Source organism: Capricornis sumatraensis, chromosome 20 (genome assembly GCF_032405125.1).
Source record: "Capricornis sumatraensis isolate serow.1 chromosome 20, serow.2, whole genome shotgun sequence".
NCBI classification, from domain to species: Eukaryota; Metazoa; Chordata; class Mammalia; order Artiodactyla; family Bovidae; genus Capricornis; species Capricornis sumatraensis.
The window spans coordinates 16,691,484-16,717,310 of NC_091088.1; the positions used below are offsets into that span (position 1 = coordinate 16,691,484).

Here is a 25,827-nt window from a genome sequence, read left to right on the forward strand (position 1 = left end):
CCTTGGACCCAAGAATTAACTCCTGCTTGTCAGACCATGTAGCCATTGGTTTAGATAGGAAAATATGGGGCCCCTCTCAAGACATAGCTATCAAGGCTTAGCTCAAATGTTACCTCCTTGGAGAAAACTTATACCTTCCCTGGGATATAATAAAAAGTCCCTTATCACTAATTGATTGGTAGTTAAAAAGTGCTAGGCACCATATTCCATGAGCTAGATACATTAGTTTCCTCCTGGCAACATGCTTGCAAAGTAGATTGTATTATTCCTCTGTGTTAATTTCCTGTTGCTGCTGTAACAAGTGGCCACAAATTTACTGGTTTACATATTATTTTGCAGTTCTGTAGGTCAGAAGATTCACTGGGCTGAAGACAAATTGTAGGCAAGGCTGTCTTCTTTCTGGAGGCTTTAGGAGAAAATCTGTGTCTTTTCTAGCTTCTAGAACTGCATGCCTCCATCTTCAAAGTCAGCAACCTAACATCTTGAAATCTCTCTTGCTCTGTCTGTCTTCCCTCCTCACTTAGTTGTTAACTTCTCGGATTGTCTGACTCTCTGGCTTCCTCCTACTTTCTTTTTGTAAGGATCTTTGTATTTACATGGGTCCCACCCATTTAATCCAGAATAATCTCTTTATCTCAAAGTCTTCAATTTAACCCCATCTGCAAAGTCCTTTTAGCAATGTAAAGTCACATCTGTACAGGTTCTGGAGATAGGGAAGTGGACATTTTGGGGATGGGATGACTCTGTTTACCACACCTCCTTTTACAAAAAATTCACAGAAAGTTTAAGGAAGTTTACCTGCTGAAATTCACGTAGCCCAGAGACTGCGGGTGTTGGGATTTTACTTTAGGCTTTCTTTGGTGGTGGGGGTGGGGTGGGGGCACTGTGCTAGGACTTTGTTCCAGAGTGCGGGCTCCCTAGCTGTGGGATGAAGGCCCATATGGGATCTTAGTTTCCCAACCAGGGATTGAACCTGTGTCCCTGCATTGGAAGGTGGCTTCTTAACCACTGGACCACCAGGGAAGTCCCTTTCAGGTCTTTCTTGACTGTGCTTTCCTCCCCTGGCTCTCATTGCAAGCATAGTAGTGAAGGTACTGAAGTCGCTCAGTCGTGTCCGACTCTTTGCGACCCCATGGACTGTAGCCTACCAGGCTCCTCAGTCCATGGAACTTTCCAGGCAAGAGTACTGGAGTGGGTTGCCATTTCCTTCTCCAGGGGATCTTCCCGACCCAGGGACTGAACCCAGGTCTCCTGCACTGCAAAGAGTTGGACACGACTGAGCCACTGAACTGAACTGAACTCCCACACTGCAGGCAGACGCTTTACTGTCTGAGCCACCAGGGAAGGGCCTGCTAAGGACTGCAGGGCCTACAATGATGTGTTAGTCACTCAGTCATGTCTGACTCTGCAATCCCATGGACTGTAGCCCCGCCAGCCTCCTTTGTCCATGGAGTTCTCCAGGCAAGAATACTGGAGTGAGTTGCCATTTCCTACTCCAGGGGATCTTCCCAACCCAGGGGTCAAACCTGGGTCTCTTGCATTGCAGGCAGATGCTTTACCATCTGAGCCACCAGGGAAGCCCAGGGCCCCACAATGCTTGCTCATATTTCCCTTTTCACATGTATCTCCTTGTATTGAAATCAAGTGGTGCCACCATTAAAACAAACAAACAAACAAAACATGCTGTTAAAAACCAGATGTAAACCACTATGTCATCAATGGGTTTTCATATCCCTCCCTGTCTTTATATATAGGTAGATTTTTTTCCTGTGGTTTTAATCACAGCTTGGATACAGTATTATTGTTTCCCTAGCTTTTTAAAGTTTTTTTTTTTTTTTGCCAGTGTGTTCACACTCATTTAATTTGCTCCTCACATAAACCTTGTGAGTTAAGAAATTTAATTAACCTCATTCACGGGTGATGAACCCAAGGACTCAGCTGGAGGGGCCGAAGCAGGTGGTACCCTGCATGGTCAGGTGGGGCTCACTGTTTCTGTAACTAATGACCCGAAAACTGGTCTGTCTGCACACACGCATGTAGGTGTGTGATAGGTAACACTGGATGCTTACCATTTGCCAGGCCCCAATGCTAAACGCTTTACGGGTGCGTTTTTATTTTTTAAAAATATTCTCCGATGCCTAGTTAAAGGCGTGGCACAGTGCAGGCGCTCAGTGTGTTTGTGGAATGAATGAAAAGTGAACAAATATGAATGGGTGGATGCGACCTCCATAAACGCGACTGCTCTGAGATCTTCAGTTCGCACTTCGGAGACCCCGGCCCAAGGGTTCGGCGCAGCGGGCCGACCTCAGGCCGCAGCTGCCGGCCCGGACTTCCCGAGTCCCGCCAAGCACCGCCCAGGTGGCCTCCAGGGTGGTGAGAAGCTCGGGCCGACCAGCCGCTCCGGCGTTATCACCTCAGTCCCCCGCGCTTTCCCTCGGGGCCCGGGAGCTCGGGTCTGCAGCGGGCGGGGCCGTACCCGCCTAGGGGCGCGGGCCCAGGGTCCACCCCTGGCCGGCTCCCGCCGCGCACGCCCACCTGTCGGCCGCGCAGGCGCAGCGCACGCCCGGCGCGCCCGGCCTCCCCACGCCCCGCGGCGCGCTGCCAGTGCGCAGGCGCGGCGGCCGATGCGAGTGTGTATGTGCGGGCGAGAAGATGGCGGCGGCGGGGGAAGCAGCGTGAGGAGCCGGACGAGCGCCGAGGCTCATTGAAACGGGCCGCCATGGCCCTCCGCAGCCCGCAGGTAGCCGCCAGCCGGCGCCCTCGGCAGGAAGAGATCCCGGGCCCCGGGCGGGCGGGCGCCGGGGTGGACGGGCGGGCGGGCGCACCCCGGCCCTGAGCGAGCGTGTGGGAGTGGGGGAGGGCGCCGGGACACGCTGCCCGGGACTAGGCCCCGAGCCTCCCGCTGCCTCCGCGCCTCGGCCGCCCTCAGCCCAGCCCGGCCCGGCCCGCGCCCGAGCCCGCCGGGCCCCGCCTCGTGGGGGCGGCAGAGAGGGGGCGCCCGGGCCCGCCTGGAGAGGGTATGGGGCGGGGGGCGCGAAGGGGTTAACCTCAGGGCTGGACCGCGGGCCGAGCCGGCGGTAAGGATGGGGCCCTGGCAGTCCCGGGAGGCGGCCGAGGGGCTTCGGGAGGCCCGGGAACGGCAGAGCCTTCCACGCCCTCCGGTTGCCTCTCTGCCCGCAGCGAACCAAGATTTGGGGGTGCACCGTTTTCCCCGTGGCACTAAAGGTTGCTTTCGCAGTTTGACCCCGTTGGAGGGCGGGTGGGGTGGGGTGGGGTGGGGGTGAGTGAGATTGCTGGTTTTCCGGCTTTTAGATTCGAGTGACTGAGGAGTAGCTTAAGGTTACTGTTGCAAAGGGGACCCGGAATAACTCGCCATACCGTACTTTTATTAATACCTGCCTTTGAGTGACATCCTTTGCTTGAATCCGTCTCAGCCGGTCTGACACTATACTAACGCACACTGTCAGAGCGGTCTCTCAGGCTTAGGGGCCACTTAAGATAATCCCGCAGTGGAAAGAAAGAGGAACGAGCACGCTTTTAGGGAGATAGTTTAGAGTTGAACTCAGTCCTCCCAACTCTCCCAAATACAGTTGCTCTGTTTGAAAATCAGCATGTGGTCTTATTTGTCGGGCTTGCTGTGTAGACTACTGATTTGTCGACTTCCAATCCCTAGAAGTTGTGGCACTTTTTTGTATCAACTCTGTGTGCTATAGTATTAACTTTGTATCAAATATAGGGAAATGGAACAAAGTAGCTATTGGAAAACTGGCGACCGGTAAATCATAACCCTGACTGTAAGCAGTTGGTTTTTGTTGCCCTTTTGGGAATGGAGTAGGTTTTAATAACTTGTAATTAACGCGTGTTGCGGAATTTAAGACGCGATAATTTTTAAAAATGAGATCTTACAGGAAGCTGCAATTTTGTTAAATTTTTGGCGCTTCAGTTTGCTCGACAACTTTCCGCCTTTAACTTTTTGTTCACTAGTACGTCTGCTTTTGAAAGTAACTCAGTAAAATTATATGCACACAAAAAAGGGCTTAGTGGTTGAATAAGTTTTACAAGTGTGTAATTCAGAGATTTCTTTCCTTAAGAGATTTAGTATTTGCCTTTTTCTCAACTTAAATTTTAAGATGATTAGCTACAAAATAGGTACGAGGTTCATTGTGAACGAATGGGTCATAGTCGTAGTGATTTTGAAATGAAAGAAGCATGTTTAGGCATAATTCACTTCATTATCGTAAGCACCAGTCGCAGGGCAAAATTGAAATGTTAATGAGCAGTGATAATATGTAAACGTGATTGTAATTTCGTTTGCTTTCCTTGTCCTAGTGTGTGTTTTATACAGCATAACTGCCTGCATGTTGTACATCTTTTGAAAATTAAGGTGGCAACAGTTAGCTGAACATAAATGTTAGCAACACTTTGGGTTTATTCTTTTAAAGTATGATTGAAATGCTTTTAAGTTCTAGCATAGAGAAGGTAGGAAAGGAAATGGTATGATTTCTCATACTTCAAATTTCTTTTTAGAAGAGTAGTAATGAAAACAGGTAATGAAATCATGTATGTGACAGGATTTAATGGTTGGATCCTGCTTAAGTCAGGCCAAGCATTTTAGTAATTTAGTTTTATTCAGTTACCTCCTGTCCTAAGGGTACTGCCTTGGTCATTGCCATTCATTAATTAAAAAAATATTGATCGATCGATCACCCTGTGCTGAAGCACGATGATGCATATTACGTGTTTACTGTGGGGGTTAACAACCACAGACTGGCAGTAGGGGCTCTATTTTATTTTGTTTTTTTCTTAGGTTTTTTTTAAGGGTCCTATTTTAAAATTGGATTTTTAAGGTTACAGTTTAAAACATTTATAGATTATATCTTATTTCCATAGTATTGATTGAACCCTTTCCCCTGGATTGACGTGAAACTGAAAAACTTGGAAACATTTCTAATGTGGATAGCTTTCAACACATTTTAACAAACCCACATAATGAACTTTGACAATTGAGGTGAAAGTACATCTCTAATTAATATTGTTGTCAGGAGGGAACTGATGAAATGCTTTGGGATAATTAATTTGAACTGACCAGTGCTGTCTTAAACCAGAAGAAGCGTTTGTGATCATTGCAGTTGTTGTTAGTGAAATCTCTACAGTAACTCTTCTTACACCCTATTTGAATATCATGTGGCTGCTCCTGTCCTGGTCCCCTGCAGTGGGCTCACCTCAATCTTTTCCTTACCTAGGATAAAATAAAGTGGCCCCTCGTTTTACACTGTGGGATTTCTTGGATCCAACTTAGAGCATATGGTAGAGTGTTACTGAAGCATTGAATATCTTTATAACTGACAGCTGTGTTAGTAGTTCTCCAAAGAGAAGCATTTTTATTGGTGTTTCATAGTGAGCAGCTGAAGTAAATAAAATTATTTGAAGTGTAGGATATTTGGAGATATCAGTGTTTGTTTGTAGAGTGACAGCAAAATCTTGAAACAGGTCCTCACACTAGATACGCTGTTTAAAGTTTGAGTTGATGATCTCCTCCGTGGTTCCTGCAGACCAGCAACAGAGGTGAGAGCCCCATCTGGGGCCTCCCCTCACACTCTGGAGCCCATCTTGTGGGGACCAAGTGATGAAGTGATGGCAAGTAATAAGTGGACCCGCCTCACTCTAAATTCCTCTCCAGAGCAAAAGTTAGGACGTTTATTTCAGGTTTTTTTGAATGTAGAACTAACAAGACTTGAATAGTGGGTCACATAGGAAAACTTAAGGAAGAAAAAAAATTCCGAAGCTTAATGATTATTTAATGTCAGGCCTAGTGGCACATTTACTTTCTGCTGTGCTCAGACTATAATATTCAAGTAATTGAGAAAAGTTGTATCATTTCAACCTGAAGTAGTTACATCAAGATTTGTTTGTTTGTGCTTTTACAAATTTCAGACATGCAAGCACTTGCTGTTAAGAGATCTGGCTTTTCAAGTGGCACATTGAAGGTGGTTGCTGAGGACACTTCTTACTGACAATACACTAAGTATGAAAACCAGTGGGAAACGCTTGCTTTTGAATTTGTAATTACGCTGTCACAGTTCTCTTTACTGCCACACAGGCAAGAATTGCTGTGGCACAAAACAGATAAATCTGTTTGCAGTGGCATTTCCTGGCCTTGGGCCTTTGGATTACTGTCATTTGTCACTTTAGTGCTACTTCAGCAGTGTAGATGTTCAATTCCAAAGATTTGCATGTGCGTGGACTGCAGTTTTCCTGTTTTTGACGTGATCTCCCAATAGGTCTTTCTGTGGTCTTTTCTGTCAGTGCAGGCTGGGCGAAGAACTGAGTGTAGGCAAAATAAAGATAGCCCTTCGGGTAGGTTTATAGTACTATTTGTTTCAAGGATCAGACATTGTAGAATCTGTCATAAACCTCAAGGTGGAGTCTTCAGAGTGTAGACTTTTCATGAGTGGGCCACTTTCTGACTGTTTGAAAGCTCCTCAGTCGTGACCCCATTTTCAGCAGAGGACCCGAGAAACCAATAGCTCCATGTTGCTCCCTGTCTGGAAAGACCCTGTGCTCGGGTTGCCCTCTCCCGGGAGTAGGCTTGGTGAGGTGGAAGTGTGGTTTGGGGTGGGGAGGACACAGCCAGTCTTCCTGGACATGCCCTCTCTGGCTGCCTTGAGAGCTGAGATGACGAGGTGCCCGGACCATGTGCTAGCCCAGGGCTGCTCCTCTGCTCTCCCCTTTCAGGCCTCTCCCTCCTGGGCTTCATCTGCAGCTTTTTCTGGTTGTCATTCTTCAGGTCAGTTCTCACTTTATTTTTCTGGTTATCAGCTCAAGGACCATCTCACCGTCTCATAAGCCTACACTCTCTGATTTAAGAGTCTCACAGTAGTGCCTTGAAAATAAAAATACCTCCTAGTAGAAAAACTGGTGCCCCACTCTTGTGCCTTTGGTATCCAAGTTTTACACCTAGCTGCCTGCCTTTCTCTCTCTCTCTTTGTTATGGTGGTACAGTTTTGTTTCCCCACTTGTACTTGTTTTATGGAGAAATGCTGCTTTTTACCTGTGTGTATTACATGCACACAGTTGGCGTATCAGTGCTCTTTTCTAGCAAAGTAGTCTTTAAAATTTCAAAAGATTCAGCGTGATAGCTGCAAACTTATATTGTCATTGGAGCTACTGTGGAAAAAAAATTAAATGTAACTTGAATAATATTAGAGATCTCAAGCATGCTCTGCTGTAAGACACTGAATGTAGGGGGAAAAACCTTGCATTTAAGACTGAACAAAATAGAGGGCTTCATGTTACAGACCTGTTATTGTGGACGAGCTGGCCGGGGAGGGAAGGGAGGAGTCCCATGAATAGCCCCCTCACCCCCACATCCTCACCCCTCTCCTGGAGCTGTAGTTCTATGAGAGCCATCGGATGCACTGGAAGTAGTGGGGATGGTTTTTTGGACCATTTTCTCAACTTTCCTCACTGTGCAGAAAAAAAGATGTTTATCATTATTGTGAGTAAAAGTAAAATGTATAATTTGTTTTAAAATATGTTGACTAAAGCTAGATCTCTGTATAAATTGCTGCAAGCCATGGACCTTGTGAACTACAACCAGAACCGCCCAAGAACATTTAATACATGGCTATGTGTGGGGAATTTTGATTTGGCTTCTGGGCTAATGAGTTAGTCTGCATTGTTTAATTATTCTCATATAAAGATAGTATCCTTTTCTCTGGATATAAGTGATGCATTTTAAACTTTATTATACTCATTTAAATTTAGTTAGGGCCAGTCAACTTATGAATTTATTTGGTATTCTGGTAACCATCAAGAGCATTTCTAGTTTTCCTCTTGTGTGTCTCCTATTTTAGACAGTTTATAACTCCAGAGGAGTGAAGCAATGCCTCTTGAGAGAATTTCATCATTAAAGTATGTATTCTCTATTTTTTTCTGAAAATATCAGTCTTTTTACTTTTAATAGCACTTGGGAGGATATAAAAGAGAATTTGAAAATGACGTTTAATTCTTGAGTTTTTGGAGATTCCTGCCTGATGTTGTAGAAAACTTATGTCTCTTAGTATTTAAGTGGTAATTCTCCTTGGATGGTTACCAAGATGTGTGTGTTTATTTGAGACCTGGAGAGTAGGCCTTTCGGGTAGATCTGCTGATTGGACAAGGAGGAGCATATTTATTATGAAATGAAACATTACAGCGATCAGCATGTGGAGCGGTTGTGTAGTTTATAAGCTGCATGGTTTGTGAAGTGCTGTGGCTGGCATGATTCTTAAGCAACCCTGTAATGTATTCCTATTATCACCATTTTACAGATGGGTAAAGTGAGACTCTGGAGGTTGTGATTGAAGTCACGTGGCCGTGAAAGGCGCTATCGGGGACTTAAGAGCAGATTTTGGACTTCTAGCCTCTGCCGTTTAGACTTCTAGCCTCTGCTGTTTCACAGTGCAATTTCCTCATGATAGTTCTCAGAGAAGGTTTATGGAATGACCGAATGAATGAAATAAAGGTTTACATGTTTAAGTAATTATTTAGGGCTGGAAAAGGAAATGGCAACCCACTCTAGTATTCTTGCTTGGAAAACCCTGTGGACAGAAGAGCCTGGCAACCTACAGTCCACGGGGTCGCAAATAGTTGGGCACAACTTAGCAACTAAACAGCAACACCCAGTCTGTTACTAATTATTAATTACTAGATTCTGTGTAGAGTGCATTTTGGTAAAACTTGTTCATTGATTTTATTTTTAAATACAAAATAAAGACTTGAATTTCTTTTTTTTTTCTTAAGACTTGAATTTCTGAAACAGACATGTTCAAAGTAAAAAGTCACTCCCCACCTCCCTGATCTTGGTCCCATTGGTCTGTCTTGTGTGCCTTTCCTATTCAGACACTGATTTTGTTCCCTTGTCTCATAATGCAGTCTTCTAACCAGATGGTTGGGCTTCCCTTGTGGCTCAGCTGGTAAAGAATCCACCTGCACTGCGGGAGACCTGGGTTTGATCCCTAGGTTGAGAAGGAACAGCTGCCCACTCCAGGATTCTGGCCTGGAGAAGTCCATGGACTGGATATGGGTAGCCCATGGGGTCGCAAAAAGTCGGACCCTGAGCGACACTGAGTGACTTTCACGTGCACACGACCAGATAGTCAGTGAGCTGGACTTTTTGGAGCACCTCTTGCTTCTAAAATTATTGAAGCTGTGTATTCAGGTAGAATAGACTTTTTCTTATTTTTATTGGATTTTGCCAGGGTATGAGCAGATGTTCTGGAGGTTAAAGTGGTTCTCTGTGACCTACTATACTGAGAACTGTGGAAGTGCTGTAGAAATTTGTGACTATTAAAATGCCTGAACAATTTTTTTTTTTTTTAAGAAATGGTATTTTGAAGACATTCAACCTCTTAATTATAGCAGTCATGGTGTCCATTTTCTATATTGTAAAAAAAAAAGGTCTGATTCAGATTCAAGTTCTTATCTGTTGGTCAACTCTGCATTAAAGAAGACCCCTGAGAGGACAAACCTTTGTTTAGTTTGAGAGGTTAGTAGGTTATCAACCTTGGTGACTAGTGGGGAATTGGGTAATGAACCTGGACTTTCTCCTGTCTTATCCAAAATCAGACTTTCCTCACTTACCCCTTTGTTTCTTTCTTTCTTTTTGGCCACGCTGCAATCTTTTTTCCCTGATCAGGGAGTAAACCTGTGCCCCCTGCAGTGACCTGTGGAGTCCTAACCACTGGACCACCAGGAAATTCTCTAAAACATGAGCATCTTTAATTCATTAGTTATTTGGAGGCATAGTAGGAGATACATTTTGCTTAGTAACATTAAGAAAATAGTAGTAAATTAAAACATGAAGTATTTTTATGTTAAAACTTAAAAGTACATATTAATTTGATTAAAAAGCAAGTTAGACTGTGAAATATTTGACAAAGATTGAGAAAGACTTTCATAAATATCTGTCAATAAGCTGATTCATGTTTGGTCTCCCCCCTTTGTATTTATTGAAATACTGCAGTGGCAAGAAAAGAAAAGCAAATCATGAAGAACTGCCCCACTGCTCATGTCTGCTTCCTCTCCCCAGAAATCATATTCCACCACTTCCAATAAAATGCACAGTCAGGTCTTCCAAGGCTAGTATTCTGTGTCTTTGGAATTAATTTGAAGTATACCAGGCACTTTTATTCAGAACTGCATATAAAGAACTTTATGTTTTTTGTGATTGCTCAAAGAATTTTGGTGGCCAGGCGTTAGCAGGATAGAGCTGAAAAGAAATCTGTGCTTTGGGAGTTGACAGCGTAGGAGGAGAGGCAAACAGGCCAATTGGTGATCCCCTTTTTAGGGTGATAATTCCTGTAACAGAAGTGTGAACAATATAGTCAGAAACTTTCATTCATTCATTCAGCAAGTAGTCATTGAGTGGCTGCTGTGTACCAGGCACTGAGGATGGAGTGATAAGCAGAGATGGGCATTGTCCCTCTTACTAGAGAGCTTACTGTCAGAGAGAGACACACACACTACTCAGATGGTCGCAGGAATGCAGAGGGCCATTCCACACTGAAGATGCGTCTGAAGGAAGGGCAGGGGAGGCAGGGGACCGGCTCCCAGAAGCAGGGCCTTGGCTGATACCCAGCCTGAGATGGCTCTGCGACTGCAGGGCCTGCGGAGCCCCTGAGAACTCAGAACTGGGTGCCAAAGCGGCGGGGAGGCCGCCAGTCTTACCCTGGGGAGAGCGTGGAAGAGGGTGACGCACTCATGCTGCCTGCCCTGCAGAACCATCCTGCAGGCTCTTGGCGGCCACGAGCTTGAGCTTGGGGAGGGTGCAGTGGAGGTGGGGGGAGTGGCAGCGCCATGTGGATTGAAAAGGGGAGCGTCAGGGGAAGCTGACTCTCCTAGAAAGGCGACATTTGAGCAGAGAAGCTCAGGGATGGGGTTTTTGGGGGAGCGCATGCAGAAGACCAGAGTCTGTGTGGACACCTGTGCTCGGTGGGTGACTGCCTGGTGTGTAGGGTGGGATGCTGGGACGGTGTTGGGGGATTGGAGGATGAAGGACTTTGGTAGTCCAGCCTTGGTGATGGTGTCTGTCTGAAAGCACAGGCTCTGTGAGGGTTGCTGATGGAGGTGGTTGTTCTAGGCCTGGTTGGGGTCCTCCCCAGGGTGGCAAAGGTGTCTTCTGCTGGCTTTCCTCTAGATTTCGGAATGTTGGCTCTGCTCATCTCAGCACCTTAAACCCTAAAACTTTGAGGAGAGAAAATGTAGGACATTTGTTTGGGGATATCTGAGGCAGATTAGTGCAAGGCAAATAGCCCTGAGTGTCCTCAGTGATAATGGGATGGAGTCATTAGGGAAGTCATATGGGGACATCAGGTAGTTCAGTTCAGTCACTCAGTTGTGTCCGACTGTTTGCGACCCCAAGGACTGCAGCACCCCAGGCTTTCCTGTCCATCGCCAACTCCCAGAGCTTGCTCAAACTCATGTGCATCGAGTCAGTGATGCCATCCAGCCATCTCATCCTCTGTCATCCCCTTCTCCTCCTGCCTTCAGTCTTTGCCAGCATCAGAGTCTTTTCCAGTGAGTCCATTCTTTGCATCAGGTGGCCAAAGTATTGGGGTTTCAGCTTCAGCATCAGCCCTTCCAATGAATTTTTAGGACTGATTTCCTTTAGAATGGACTGGTTGGATCTCCTTGCAGTCCAAGGGACTCTCAAAAGTCTTCTCTGACACTACAGTTCAAAAGCATCAATTCTTCAGCCCTCAGCTTTCTTTATAGTCCAACTCTCACATCTATACATGACCACTGGAAAAACCAAAGCTTTGACTAGACAGATCTTTGTTGACTAATGTCTCTGCTTTTCAATATGCTATCTAGGTTGGTCATAGCTTTTCTTCCAAGGAGCAGGCATCTTTTAATTTCATGGCTGCAATCACCATCTGCAGTGATTTTGGACCCCAAGAAAATAATGTCTCTCACTGTTTCCATTGTTTCTGCATCTGTTTGCCATGGAGTGATGGGACTGGATGCCATGGTCTTAGTTTTTTGAATGTTGAGTTTTAAGCCAACTTTTTCACTCTTTTCTTTCACCTTCATCAAGAGGCTCTTTAGTTTCTCTTCACTTTCTGCCCATATTCTCTTTAATTTTTTTGGGACAGGGGCAACTTTAAAAACCAGCATTTATTCCTTGATTGTAAAGAAAATATATCACCCATATGTCATGACTCTGAGATGACTTCTGTTAATATTTTTAAATGCTTCCCTTTAAATTTTAGACATATGAGCTCATTTTACATAATGTGCTGTGCTGTGCTTTGCTTAGTCACTCTTTGCGACCCCATGGACTATACAGTCCATGGAATTCTCCAGGCGGCGATTCTTTACCAGCTGAGCCACAAGGGAAGCCCAAGAATGCTGGAGTGGGTAGCCTATCCCTTCTCCAGTGGATCTTCCCGACCCAGGAATCGAACCAGGGTCTCCTGCATTGCAGGAGGATCTTCAGCAGCTGAGCTATCAGGGAAGCCCCATTTTATATAGTAGTAGTTCTTAAGTCATGATTCTTGGTCGTGGTCTTCTCAGTTGAACCACCTGGCATCTTGGTGGCCATCCAGACCCCCTGACTAGGCCCCCAGCTGTGTCCCCTCAGCCCCCAGGGCCTCAGCCTGACACACCTCTCAGAGCCTCTGCATGCTTTTGTTTGCTGCCTTTCCCCTTAAGCTGCCGAGCCCTTTCCCATGAATAGAATTAACTGAGTCATATTTTGGACATCTAAAAACATTTTCAGTTTAGGTTAGGTATGAACAACAACAAAAGACGCCAGCTTGTGGCCCTCTGAGAGGTAATGTTAGTAATTTTAGCCCTGAATCGAGTGACTTGTGGAAACAGAACCAACTGAGGAGCCTGACACGTCGCCACTTTGAAGACCTGCCACCCTGGGTCTTGAGCATGAGAGTTCAGTTTTGTTTGAAGTTCAGCAGCTAACTGATTGACAAATTCCTCTCCGCAAACATTTATCCAACTCTGGCTCTATATTGTATTATATTCCTCAAAGCCGTGAGAAACTGCTGGGTGCCATGTGGTGAGATAGGACTCTCGGTGTGGGGGCAGCTCGGGCTTCGCCCCAGCTCCGTTTAACTGTGACTGTCTGCCATCTTTGAGGACTGGGGCATAGCATTAAGCCAGTTGGCCATTGGAAATTCTTGCAGCCTTTTTTTGTTGTTGTTGTTGTTGCTGGTCATGGATTTGTCAGCTTAGAAGTTCTTGTCTCCAGTTTTTCACAAATTGGTGCTAAAATAACACTCTTGGTTCCATCTTGGTTCTTACTGAATTCTTGGCTTTTCCATGCCACACTACACAGTGTGAGTTAAGTGCCAGGAGCGCAAACTTTCTTTTTCATGTGTGACTGGAGTTCTATTCCATGAGAATGAGATAAGAGTTTGCTTTGAAAAAAAAAATCTTGAGCAGTCTCTTTAGTTTTGGCTGGAAGCTTCTCTGACTGTAACTTGAACTTCACTCACAATGACACTGTAGCAATATCCTAGCCATGACTGGACTTGGACACAGAGTTGCCACAGCTCAGTTTGGAAAAACTTGGCCTCTCACCCCCTGACACATGTTGAACAAATGAGTTTCTTTTCAAGATGGACAGAAAGTAAAATATGTTGCCATTTTGTTTCTTTGCCATTGATTTCTTTTTGGTTGAAAGCATAGATCTGAGTTAGCTTCCTCCCTTCCCTATGAAGAAGGGGAGGACTCCCAAGCTGTCCTGCACGGGAGCCTGGAGGGCCCTGTGGACTTTGGTGATGGAGATGCCCTGTCCTTCCTCCCAGTCAGTCAGCTCTTCCCGGAGGCCTGCAGGCTGCCGGCTCCAAATGGGCCGAGTGCCCGAGCAGTGGAAGGAAGGCATGGCCCTGCCTGGCGGAGGGCACAGCACACAGATGTTGTCTGGCAGAACCTACTTCCAGTCCTAGGAGTGAAGGTCAGGACCACAGGGTGCAGGAACCACAAGGTACAGATTGGCCCTCCCTAGACTTACAGTAACGAGAGCTGCTGCAAAAGAGGTGGGCTGCTCCTGAGGTTTTCAGATGGATTGCAGGTCTTGCGTTAAGAATGCAGATGACCTCTAGGCTTTCTTGAAGGGTTTCGTGACTCTCCTTATTCCTGTTGTATAGTTTCTTGAATCCAGGCGACTCATCTGTATATCAGCTAATCTGTTTTGTTTCATTCTTTGGCCTGTTTCTCAACAGGTTTAGCTGAGATCAGAGGACCGTTACTGATGCAATAAATACCTTCATGGTAGCTTTCCCTACAGTGGTCCAGAGCATTGATCCTTTGTTGACCCGGTCTGAGCAAATGCCGTTATTTCCAAATTCCAGAGCCACAGAGCTGTCTACCTTCCCAGGTGGAGAGCCTGAGTATGTCATTGGTGAGTGTGGAAAGAGAGCTTTTCCATTGGCTTACTGCCTCAGTTATGTTTTGTGTTTCCTACCTTTGTCATCTTAGATACCTCAGCCAGTGTCATCGTTCGTCCACTGGTTATTTTTTGAACTCAGCTATGTGCCAACAAAAATGAGCACAGATGAGTTGCCTCTGCTACAGCACGCTACCCCCTCTGTCCACGCGCTTGCTCCCTGGCCCTGGGCCACTTGGAGTGGATGAGTCTTCTCAGGCAGGCCTGCCTCCCTGCCCTCTTTATTTATTTTAGTTTTTCAAAGTGGACAGCTTGATTTTGCATTTTTTCTAGGACCAAACCTTATAGATGGCATTGTTGTTTACTTGCTAAGTTGTGTCTGACTCTTTTGTGACCCCCTGCACTGATGGGGTACAAATGGCAATATTTTCAAGTTATTGTCTGTTTTCTGTTGTATATTATTTTCCAGTTGGCAGGATCATAATTGAAACTGAGAGTATGCTCTAAAACACCATACTTAGAAGTAACCTTAAAGTTGTTCATTCACGAAATCATGTTCGACTTTTTTCCAACCCCATGGACTGCAGCACACTGGGCTCCCCCTGTCCTTCACTGTCTCCAGGAGTTGGCTAGAATTCATGTCCACTGAGTCAGTGAAGTTAAATTGTTTTATGTCTGACAATAGCAGATGACGTTCCACCATTTACTTCTGTTTATGTTTAGGGAAAAAGACTTTCTGACCTAATTGGAGATTTCCAGCTCTAATGCCTCCATGAATTAAGCCTCAGCTAATATAGTGAAAGAATGAAATGTTAGCTTCATTTTTGAATTTCTTTTCTGCCCTTTTTAAAATCGCAGCCTCCTGCACCCCCGGCACCTTCTTGCCTTGCTTTCTCTTCAGAGTACTTAACACCTTCTGATCCCCTTCATCTGATATCCTAGCAGTTATTTGGTTCATTTTCTCTCTAACTTTACTAGAGTGGAAGACTAGTGAGTGGAAGGAGTTCTCTCACTGTTACATTCCCTGAGCCTGGAATGTAATAAGTGCTCAAAAATATGTTTATTGATGAATAATTAATGGAAGATATAACACAGTCTGTACATTTAGGAAATCCCTGGTTGACTGTGGGAATGAGGCTAATCAATCACCTGTTAAAATCCAGAGTAACTCAGGTTAGGAAAGTAGTTTGCAAAGAGGAGGCTCGAACTGAGTTCTGCAGTGTGAGAAGCCAGCCGGGCCAGCTTTGTTAGCTGCTGCTTGTAGCTGCTCAGGAAGGCGCCTAAAGTGTTCTTACCCTGTGTAGGTAGCAGGCGACTCAGCAGGTGACTAGGCATAGGAAACCATTGGGGCAGGTTCTGAGATGTGCGGTGTGCTGAACTCTGCGGTGCACATGGCAGGTTCTGCAGGGGAATTCAGGAGTGAAGGAGGTGGGTACTGAGTGGCCCTGAGAATGAATGGGATTTGGGCACATGGAGAGAAAGGGGGAGGGCATTTGACGTGGGCCGGTGCCTCCAGCTTGGGTGGTAAACGGTCACCCAGCCTGAGAGAGGAGTTGGGAGCCCTGCGGTAGTGTCCAGGATACAAGGCTCAGCTTGCCGTAAGGAGGACCCTGGGATGCTGTGCTGCATCCCCTGTGTCTCAGGCTGACCTACGTTAAAAGTCAGTGGGGGATCCTGTTCATGGCATGTTTGGCTTCTGTAGGTCTGGGCTGGGGTCTGAGCGCGGCAAAGACTCCCAGGTCGTGTCTCTGCTGCGGGGCCGGGCCCCACACTCTGAGTAGCGGGGTGGTGTAGGACGTGGGGAGTGTGGGCGCATCTGCACGCCCTGGCACCATGGGCCAGAATGTGTGCCTGTGCATTTCTGAGGTGGTGGGCCTCATTTGCCTACATCACCTCCTTACCACCGCCAAAAAGGCTAGGGGAATCACTGTCTCACAGAAGTGATGTGCCGGTTAAACAGGGTCCTAGCTCCCTGATGCTCCCTGACCGGGCATCAATTAATTGGGATGCTTATTTATTAATTTTTTTTTTTAAGGCTGTGTTTTTATTTTAGAAAAAGGTGAAACATGAAAATTTCAAGACCAATCAAAACACGCTTAGATATGGCTTAAATCTAAGCTGTCAGACCTGACTAACTGTCCTTGGAGAAGCACCACAAATATACATCCACCATCAATGACCATAACCTCAAATTCCACTTTTTCCATTAGAATAATCAAGGAACGCCATTCAGAAAAAATACTACATCCTGCATTTTATTCAGTTCCATATGACAAAAATAGGAACCTAGACTAAGACATCCATTTCAATCGGTAGATGTGTCAAGCCACAGATTTCATCATAAAAAATATTGGATCTGGGTAACAACTCTGCACTGGTTCAGGGAGGGCCCGGCCCTGCACAGTGCTGCAGTAGAAAAATAGTGTCTCTCCACCGTGTGGAGTGGGATGCTTATTTTAATTCATGCAGTTGCTGCTGTTTTTACCAAATGAAATCTTTTGAGCATTTTGATGTTTTGATGAGATTGTCCCAGGAACTGGGGTATATAAATATAATTCAAGATAATCTTCCAAGTTTCTCATCCAAGAGTTTGGAAAAACAGTGAAGTTTGCTATTGGCATAAGTGTAAAACCTGGTTTTGAGGAAATAGTGGACCTTTTAAGGTTAAGCCAGAACATAACAGTGAATGAATCTAGGGGTTGGCAGCTTGAAATATGGAACTGGAGTATAACTGAGCAGTCCAAGTTGAAAGTGTGAGTTCGGAATTCATCTGCCTAGTTGAAGCTGTGAGAGTAGGTGGAAGAATGCTTAGTGGGAGAATGAACATCCAGGTGTCCGCCCAGAGGAGAGAGAATGGTTGAGAGCCAGAACCAACTCCTGAAGAAGGTACAGAGTCCCCTCCAGGAAAGATTATGAAAAGTGTGTGTGAGAGAGGTCTTATTATTAATCAAGTGCTTGATAGGTTGATGAGCTTAAGGATGTAAAATGATTTGGTTTGAATTGGGTTATTTTTGGAAAACCACAATGTTGGAGCCAAAAGATTTCATTGAGTCAAAAGAGCAAATGGGAAATGAGTTCCATTACAAAGTAGTGTCTCTGTGGAAAAGACATTTCTGAAAAGTTGCATTGGAGTGGAATGTTTCTCTCAAATTATTTCTAGTTTAGTTGTGTTATAGTTTTTCTTCTCATTGTTGGGCTTTAACTTGTTAATGACCAATAAACCCTTAAAAGCACTAAAAGAGTTCCCATTTTACAAACATCTGCTCTGGAGAAAGAAAAAAGCATCTTCTCTGGATGTCCATCGAGCAGTGGGTGCTCTTAGGCAGTGAACAGTCATCTCCGATCGCTGTGTAGTTTCTTCTGTCTGGTTTAGAGCCCTAACTGAGTATGGGAGTGGTTATGCTGCCCCCACCCCAGCTGTCTGCTTAGTTTCTTCCATTCCTGAATCGTTGGGTCCTGGTAGTGCCCCTGTGTTCAGTGATTCTGAACCCTAACTGCACATCAGATTCATAGGAAGCATTTGAAATGCTAAGTGAAGCCTTGCCTCCCACCATGGAACCCAGAATTGTGGCCTGAGGATGCTCAGTTGGTCCTCAGGTGTTAGTCAGGGCTGAGAAGCACCGCCTGATGCCTTTGTCCTGTGCAGCTGACCCTGTTCCCCTGCTTGGTGACCTCCACCTTTGTAGGAAAAACAGTGTTGTGAGCTGACTGGGGTAAAATTTCGTTTCCAGATTTCTGATCTCCACTTGTTTACCACACAAGAGACTTTCTGAAGTCTTGAGTTTCATTTTTCTAATAAAATACTTTTAATCATAACAGAATTTACATATGTAATTCAAGAATGGAGTTCAATCTGTTGTTTTGGCTGGTCAGGTAAACTATACCCCCACAATTAGAATCTCTGGAGGCTGTTTTTCAGCAGGTCATTAGGTGAAGGTTAAATTGAGAAGGTAAACAGTGGACTACTTCCTCAGTAGGCTGGGCTGATCCGTAAGCTCTCAGTACCTGTTCTTGCATTCTTTTATTTTCAGCAGATAGTAATTTTGCAGCTTTTACTATTTTCACCAACTCTTCTAACTTTGGTCTTCATTAACAACCAAAGCAATTCATGAAAGGGAACATTGTATATACTTTCTCCTTAAAATTGGAAGGAGAGGGGTGTGAGTACCAGCTAAGACGAGTCCTGTTTCTTAATGCACTTCTCTGTTTTTCAGGGTGTTTGAAGAGACCATTGGCAGTGACCAACAGAGGAAAATAATCTATGTAGTCACACCTTTTCTGTTCCAAAATGCCTTTTAACATGGAGCTCTGATTTAGTGATGCACTTTCCTTTCTGGCAGGTGGCCTTCAGTAGTCAAGCTTTCGTTGGTTTGGTTCCAGCATATTTCGTTAAGTGAAAAATCCTGTAGAACAGATGGATTTACAAGTTTCTGCTCATGTAGCATTTTGTTTAATGTAGCCCTAGTTTTGATTCAGCGTTGTTGGCACTAATTGTCTCTGTGTAGTGTGGGGTTTGGGTATGTCAGGGGATCTAGGCAGTTGTAAAGGCCAAGCCAGGCATGAACAGTCTGAGGTTGGAGGCTTAGAGAGGCTGGTTACAGTGGTCACAGGCAGCGGAATACAGATGCACCCACTATAGTTTAGGTTGTGTTGTCTACCACTAATTTGGGTCTTTGAGCTAAGGAACATGAAATCTTAAAGAGCCCACATGTGTGAGTATTTATAGAGTGCTTAAGAATTCTGCCTGTGTGAACGGAAAATACGTATCGTGGTCCTTGATCTTCAAGAGCTGTTTTTATAATACAGCTGCCTCATCTATTTATTGATAGATGTGTGTCTAGTTAAAAACGTCAACCATATTGAGGTATAATTTAATATGATAAATGTGCCAATTTTAAGCTAGCGCTTTGAGTTTTGACAAATGTATATACGGGGGTAACTGCCCCCACAGTCAGGATAGAGAACATTTTCATTGCCTGTAAGTTTCCCTCGTGACCCTTCACCACGAATCCTCATCCCTCTTCCAGACAATGACTGATCTGCTTTTTCTGTCACTGTTATAGGCTAAGTTCCCATTTGCTAGAATTTTCGTTATGTGGAATTTTATAGAGTGCTCTGTGTGTTGCCTCCTCTCACTTAGCATAGCATTTTTGGCATTTGCCTATGTGGTATAGGATTCCTTCCTTTTCAGTGCTGGGTAATAGTCCATTGTAGGGATGGGCCACAGGTTATCTCTTCACCTCTTGATGGGCATTTGTTGTTCCAGCATTTGGCTGTTATGAATGAAGCCGTTGACCACATTCACGTGGAGGTCTTTGTATGAACATACATTTTCATTTCTCATGGATAAAATACCTAGAAGTAGAATTTTTCTATGTCTTATGGTGGGTGTATGTTTGATTTTGTAAGAGGCTGCTAAGTTTTTAGAAAGCGGCGGTCACCTTTCACATCTGCAACAGGAGTGCCTCGTTCCCCTTTTGTGTCCTCACCCACTTGATAGCGTTCCTAGGAACCCGAGCCATATCTGTGACAGAAAAGTGAATCTGCCTGCAAGCGGGGAGTTCTTAAGGAAATAGGCTTTAGTAAAGCAGTTTAAGTAGAAGAGAGTGGGGGCAAGAAAAACTGGGTGAATGCCCCCAACATGCTAGACACAGGGAACTTATATGGTGGTCAACGATGAGGGTGGGGGGAGAAAAAAATGTACTTTTACAAGGTTGATCTGACTTGATGCACATCCACGGTTTGCCAGTGCCTCCCATTTTCCCCCTTTAAGGTGTAACATTTTGGAGGTTGACTTTTCTCTAGTTTGGGAGACCAAGTGATTATCGTGAATGATTTTCCTCTAGGTCAGAATAGGTATTCTCTTATTAAAGTTTTCAATAAAGCTTTAATACACTTTTCTTGATTATGAAGTGAAAGTGAAGTAGCTCAGTCGTGTCTGACTCTTTGCGACCCCTGTGGACTGTAGCCTACCAGGCTCCTCCGTCCACGGAATTTTCCAGGCAAGAGTATGGGAGTGGGTTGCCATTTCCTTCTCCAGGGATCTTCCCGACCCAGGAATCGAACCCGGGTCTCCCACATTGCAGGCAGACGCTTTACCGTCTGAGCCAGAATGTTATACTTAAAAATTGCATGTTATGTCTTGACTATGTTAAAAGTTTATATTTAGAAATGAAAAGTGTGCCCCTGCTCGCCCACCTCTGGTGATCGTAAAAGCGGGAGCATAAGAGACAGTGAGAGCAGTTGGGCTGGAGCTCTTCAGCCTGCCGGCCTCTGGAGTTGGAGCTGTTGCTGTGGGGAGGGCGTCCGTCCTCAGCCCTGGAATGTGTATAGGCTGTGGGCTTTGCTTTTCTTCCTCCTCTTCCTGAACTCGTTTGTTGAGCAGAGCTCTTGAGCACCTGCTGTATGCCAAGCACTGATGCAGGCAATGGAAAAGAGGAGTTGACTTGGTGTCTGTCCTTTTCAAAGAACAAGACATAGAGGTATGATATACATGCAGTGAATTTAATTCATTTAATGTATATAGTTTGATGAATTCTGACCGAAATGGTTCTTTTTCATTGGTGTTCCACTTTCCCCTTCCCATCCCTTCCCTTTCCTTCCTAGATTAGCACCAAGGCGACTGAAATGAAAATAGGTGGAATTTTGAACTTCTTTCTACTAGGGGTATCCCAGATAACAAGTACCAAATTGACTCCCTAATTTATCAGCTCTTTTCCATGTGATAAAAAGTCTATATAGCAAGTTATTGTATAATGAGGGCTGTTTAGTAATAGTTTAGAGCAAAGCAAGTTAAAATTTAACTGACATTGTGTAATGTACAGTAGGCCTGGAAAGTTGGTAAAAGTGGATTTCTGTTAAGTGAATCATGTTTTCTGATTTGGAGAGTGCAGTCTGTGGAAACAAGTTTCAGCTTAGACTCCCCATGAAAGCACTTAAGTAAATCCAGTCTATTAAAAATGTTGGAAAAGTGAAGGGATAACTTTTAAAAAATTATTTTTTTGCCATGCCACGTGGGATCCTAGTTTTTGGCCACACCGTGCAGCATTTGAGATCTAGTTCCTTGACTCGGGGTCAACCCTATGCCTCCTGCATTGGGAGTGAGGAGTCCCGACCACTGGAGTACCAGGGAAATTGCTGAGAGGATAGCTTTTGATAGGACTTTAATAGTCAGAATAAAATACACAAACCGCATGAAACCAACACTTGATATTTGAATCTTAAGTTGGGGCGTGGCTTTGTCACACTTTTTTGTCCATTTTTTCCCTTCTTGGGACTCTCAGCCCCAAGAAAGTGAGGATAATCCTGCTGCAACCCTGGGTGGTCAGTCGAGGCATAAGCCTCCCTCTGCCCCTCCCGCACCAGTCCCCCCGCTTCTGCCTGTGTAGTACTGTCAGCAATGCGCAGTTCACGCACACGGTGACAAAATTATAAATATCATGGTGTCCCAAACTTTGTCTTGTTCAGAATTTGTTCTGACAATCAAGCACAGTTGAGCGTGGATCGTTGGTGCTCAATACATGCTATTAAATCAATGAAATTCCTGCTGTGTATTGAACATTGTCACCTCCAGGTGTCCCCTAGGCCACCCACACCAATTTCCAAAGTTAAGACTGAGCGGTAACTGTTCAGTAGATGTCACCATCCATTAGGTACTGGGTCCTGGTGGAAAAAAAAATAAAGAAATTTGAATGGTTCTTTTTATGCAAGTACTGATCTGATTTTTTTTTTTAACTTCATTTGTTAATAGTTCTCCCATTTAAATACCTGTACATTTTGGTGGTTTTTAGTATATTCACAGAGTTGTGCAGCTACCCCCACAGTCCATTTTAGAACACCTCATCATTCCAGAAAGAGGCTTCATACCCATAACAGGGACTCCCTTATCCCTCCCCACCCAGCCACTGGCAGCCACCCTCTTTCTCCTTGCTGTCTCTGGGGATCTGCCTCTTCTGGATATCACCCAATTCATGTGAATGGACTCTTGCAATGCGTGGCCCTTGAGTCTGGCCTCTTTCACTCAGCATGATGTGTTCAGGTGCCAGCCACCTGGTAGCCGTGTCAGTCTGAGAACATTCCCAAAGCTGTGTTTTTCCGGGTTAGATCCAGGAGATCCTTTTGGAGCTGGGAAGAACTGTGGAGATGGATTTCGTCTGGCATACCCTGATTTTAGAGATGAAGTTAAAGCGTTTATCACTCAGAGGAGTGTTCTTTAGTCATTAAGTCTTGCCAGACTCTTTCAACCCCACGGACTGTGGCCCACCAGGCTCCCCTGTCCATGGTATTCTCCAGGCAAAAATACTGGAGTGGGCAGCCATTCCTTTCTCCAGAGGATCTTCTTGACCCAGGGATCAAACCCGTGTCTCCTGTGTTGCAAGAGGATTTTTTACTGCTGAGCCACCAGGGTATTAGTCCTTAACATCTTCTCCTACCTCCCAAATTCACTTTTGTGTTGGGAAAGAGGGAGGAGGGAGAAGACTCTGCTTCCTGTGCTTGTTTCTGGCATTTGACCCTGCAGGCCTGGGCTTTGAGTGTTCTTGGGACACTGTGCCTGGGTCTGGCTCACAGATGCCTGACTGCCGTGGAATCTGTGAAGTACAGTACACATGCAGCAGAGTGTTTGTTGATCACGCCTTTGTAGCCTCAGTTTTTACCTCAGGCTGACCTCCCATGTCCCTGAGTCCTTTTGAAGGCGGAGGACACGGATTTGGTGGTAGCCTGCACAAAGACTTGTTTCTGGAGTGCAAACCTTGGAAGCTGTATTCCAGCGCCCCCTAGTGCCTGCTCTGGGGGTTGTCCTCCGGGTCCCTGCTTCCTGCAGGAGGTGCTGTTTCCTGTGGCTGCATTGGATCCCTGGAGAGCCAGCAGGGCACCACGCAGGTGACTGGCAAACGCCTTTCCTTCTCCTCACCTCTCCTGGGCTGAGGCTGTGTCTTTGCTTTTCCTTTAGCAGGAACACTGGTATTTCCAGTTTGGCCTGTGCCTTTCGCAGGCTGTACAGCCCTAGGCCCTAGAGGGCCTGCTGGAGTCTGCTCTGGCAACTCAGAGTGCCACGCCCTGGCGCTTGGCTGCAGTGAAGTGTCTTGCATCCACCCTAGCTGTGCCGAGGGCTTGCCCCTTTTCCTGATGTGTTTCTTGTGTATATATTTTTCATGTCCTCTCTAGAAAAGATCCGAAAATAATCAGACGGTAACAGTAGGAGTTCTGAAGGCCTGAGCTGGGGTCAGTGGAAGGGAGGGGAAGTGGAGCTTTATTCTGGTTGCGAGGACCCCTCTACCCCTAGGCCCCTTCCCAGAGCGGGGATGGGGCGGCTCAGCACCCTGTGCTGTGTCCTGACCGTCATGGCCTCCCCCGGCCACACACCCCCGCCCCCCCCCCCCCCCCCCCGCCCCGGCCCGGCACCACAGCTGGGAGCAGAGCGTATGTGGTTGCTTTCTTGTTCCTCCTCTTGACTCCAGTATTCATTCAACTCTGGTGGGCCTGGCTTAAACCTCAGGGATCTGCCTCACTTGATGACAATGCCAACATTTCTGTAGTGCTCTGTGGTCCATGGAGGGCTCGCAGTGGCTGTTGCCTGGGTGCCTGGGCATGCCGGCCCCTGCAGGCTTGGCAGGGACAGGGAAAGTGGGATTGCACTTCCTCCCTTGCCAGCCTCACAGTCGTGAGTTTCAGCTCTCGCTGCTCCTGCAGGACAAACGAATGCATATTGCCAGTGCCATTTTCTTCCCCACTAGATTGTAAATCCTGTGAAATCAGGCATTGACTCATTTTTATCTTTTTTTAAAAACCAAAACCTTTTCTTTAAAAACAGACTTTATATTTATTAATTCTCCAGAGGAAGGAAAATGTTTCATACATGTATAAGAAGAGGGTAGGTAAAAATTTTCCTCACAGCTGAGTGTTATCAGTTTTAGTTTAAAAACAGCCCCAGCAAGCTCTTTATTTGGAAATAATTTTAAATTTATAAAAATTGCAGAAGCACAAAGAGCCCCCATTTTATTTTTTATTCATATTGACTGGTTAGGGTTGAACCTCACTTAATCATTGGGGTGTGTTTAAGTTCTCTCCCTCTTTATACAGATACCTGTACAAACTCACAAACACATGAAAATACAGACACATTTTCTCTTACCCTTTGAGGTTTGAGGGTGGGTTACATGCACTGGGACCCTTTAGCCTCCTTGTCTGCTTGAATGTATATTTCCCATGAATATTCTCTTAAAGTAACCACAGTTGGACAGCTATCACTTCCATATGTTGACATGGACGCAGTGTCTTTTTCTGACCCACTGTTCGTATTCTGGACTTGTCAGTTGACCCTATGCTCTCCTTTTATAGCACTTCCTCTCCAGGGGAGGATCCAGCATAGGGTCAGATGTTGCATTCAGTTGTACTGTCTCTTTAGCTTCCTGTCATCTGGAACTTTTCCACAGCCTTTTGTGACATTGAGTTTTTGGAAGAGCACAATCCTGCCCCTGTTTTTTGGTAACATTCTTCATTTTGCCAGACATCTAAAACAGTTTGTGATTGAAGATTAGGAAGACTTTTGGGGATGGTGAGACTGGAACATTTTAATGGAAGCTGGCTGTCCTGAGTTTCTGTGATAAACTCTTTGGTGTCGTAAGACTTGTGATGCTTCAGTCAGATACATAAAACTTCAGTCAGATATAGTTTTAGTTAAACAATTGTCACTAAAATTCAGGGCAGTGTAATTTATGTCCACTCACTGGGGTTTGCAGTTGAATAAATACTTAGGTTTTTCTATGCTTTTGTAGTCTTAACTTCATAATTTAACTTCTCTTCCTAATTTATTTAAGCTAAATTCTACTTTACAACAATACTTCTATTTGCCTTTTTGGAACAGTGTGGATAAAAAACACTTCTTCATAGTGATGCTTCCTGTGATTATTTATAACTGATGTAGATGATTTTGAAAAGCACTCAAATGGTAGCCTCTAAATTTATGTGGGATATTATATTTTATTATATCACTTCGCTTCAGTGTTTTTGAGTGGTTACAAAAGAGACATTGGTTTCTCTGCCCATGAAAGAAATACTTACTGTTTTTTCACATGTATTGTGATGGCAGGAAATTGTCTTTTATTCTGAAGTCTCCCTTACTTGAGGCTTGAGTGACTTTATGCAACTCAGATTGGAACTTGGCGCTAGCCTCTTAGCAGCCCCTTCTGTAAGCTCAGTTGCAAAACTGACATGACTGTTCTTTAGATTCTTGCAAGTGTTAACTGCTTACTTTCAAAAACTCATGCATTTTAAGGATTGAAAATAGATCCTGTTAGGGCAGAGAATGTGAAAATTCATGTGTATTTTTATGGAGTTGTCTATTGATATATGTGAGCTAGTGTTAAGGGGATTATGTTAAAGTTCAGAGCAGCTCTGGCTAGCCATTTGTCAGGTGTTAAATGATACTTTAGCATTGC

At 45.0% G+C, this 25,827-nt stretch overlaps 1 protein-coding gene across 2 annotated transcripts in view; it reads left to right on the forward strand.

Moving 5' to 3' along the window:
• Positions 1–2,633: 2,633 nt before the first annotated feature.
• Positions 2,634–25,827, forward strand: part of USP10 (ubiquitin specific peptidase 10) — a 64,283-nt gene continuing 41,089 nt past the window's right edge. The window contains exon 1 of one of the 2 annotated variants that reach the window (XM_068992058.1): positions 2,634–2,740. In XM_068992058.1, coding sequence (XP_068848159.1) covers positions 2,720–2,740 — 21 coding nt within the window. In that variant the 5' untranslated portion in view covers positions 2,634–2,719. The remainder of the gene's footprint in view (positions 2,741–25,827) is intronic. The other variant, XM_068992059.1, reaches the window with a different exon arrangement.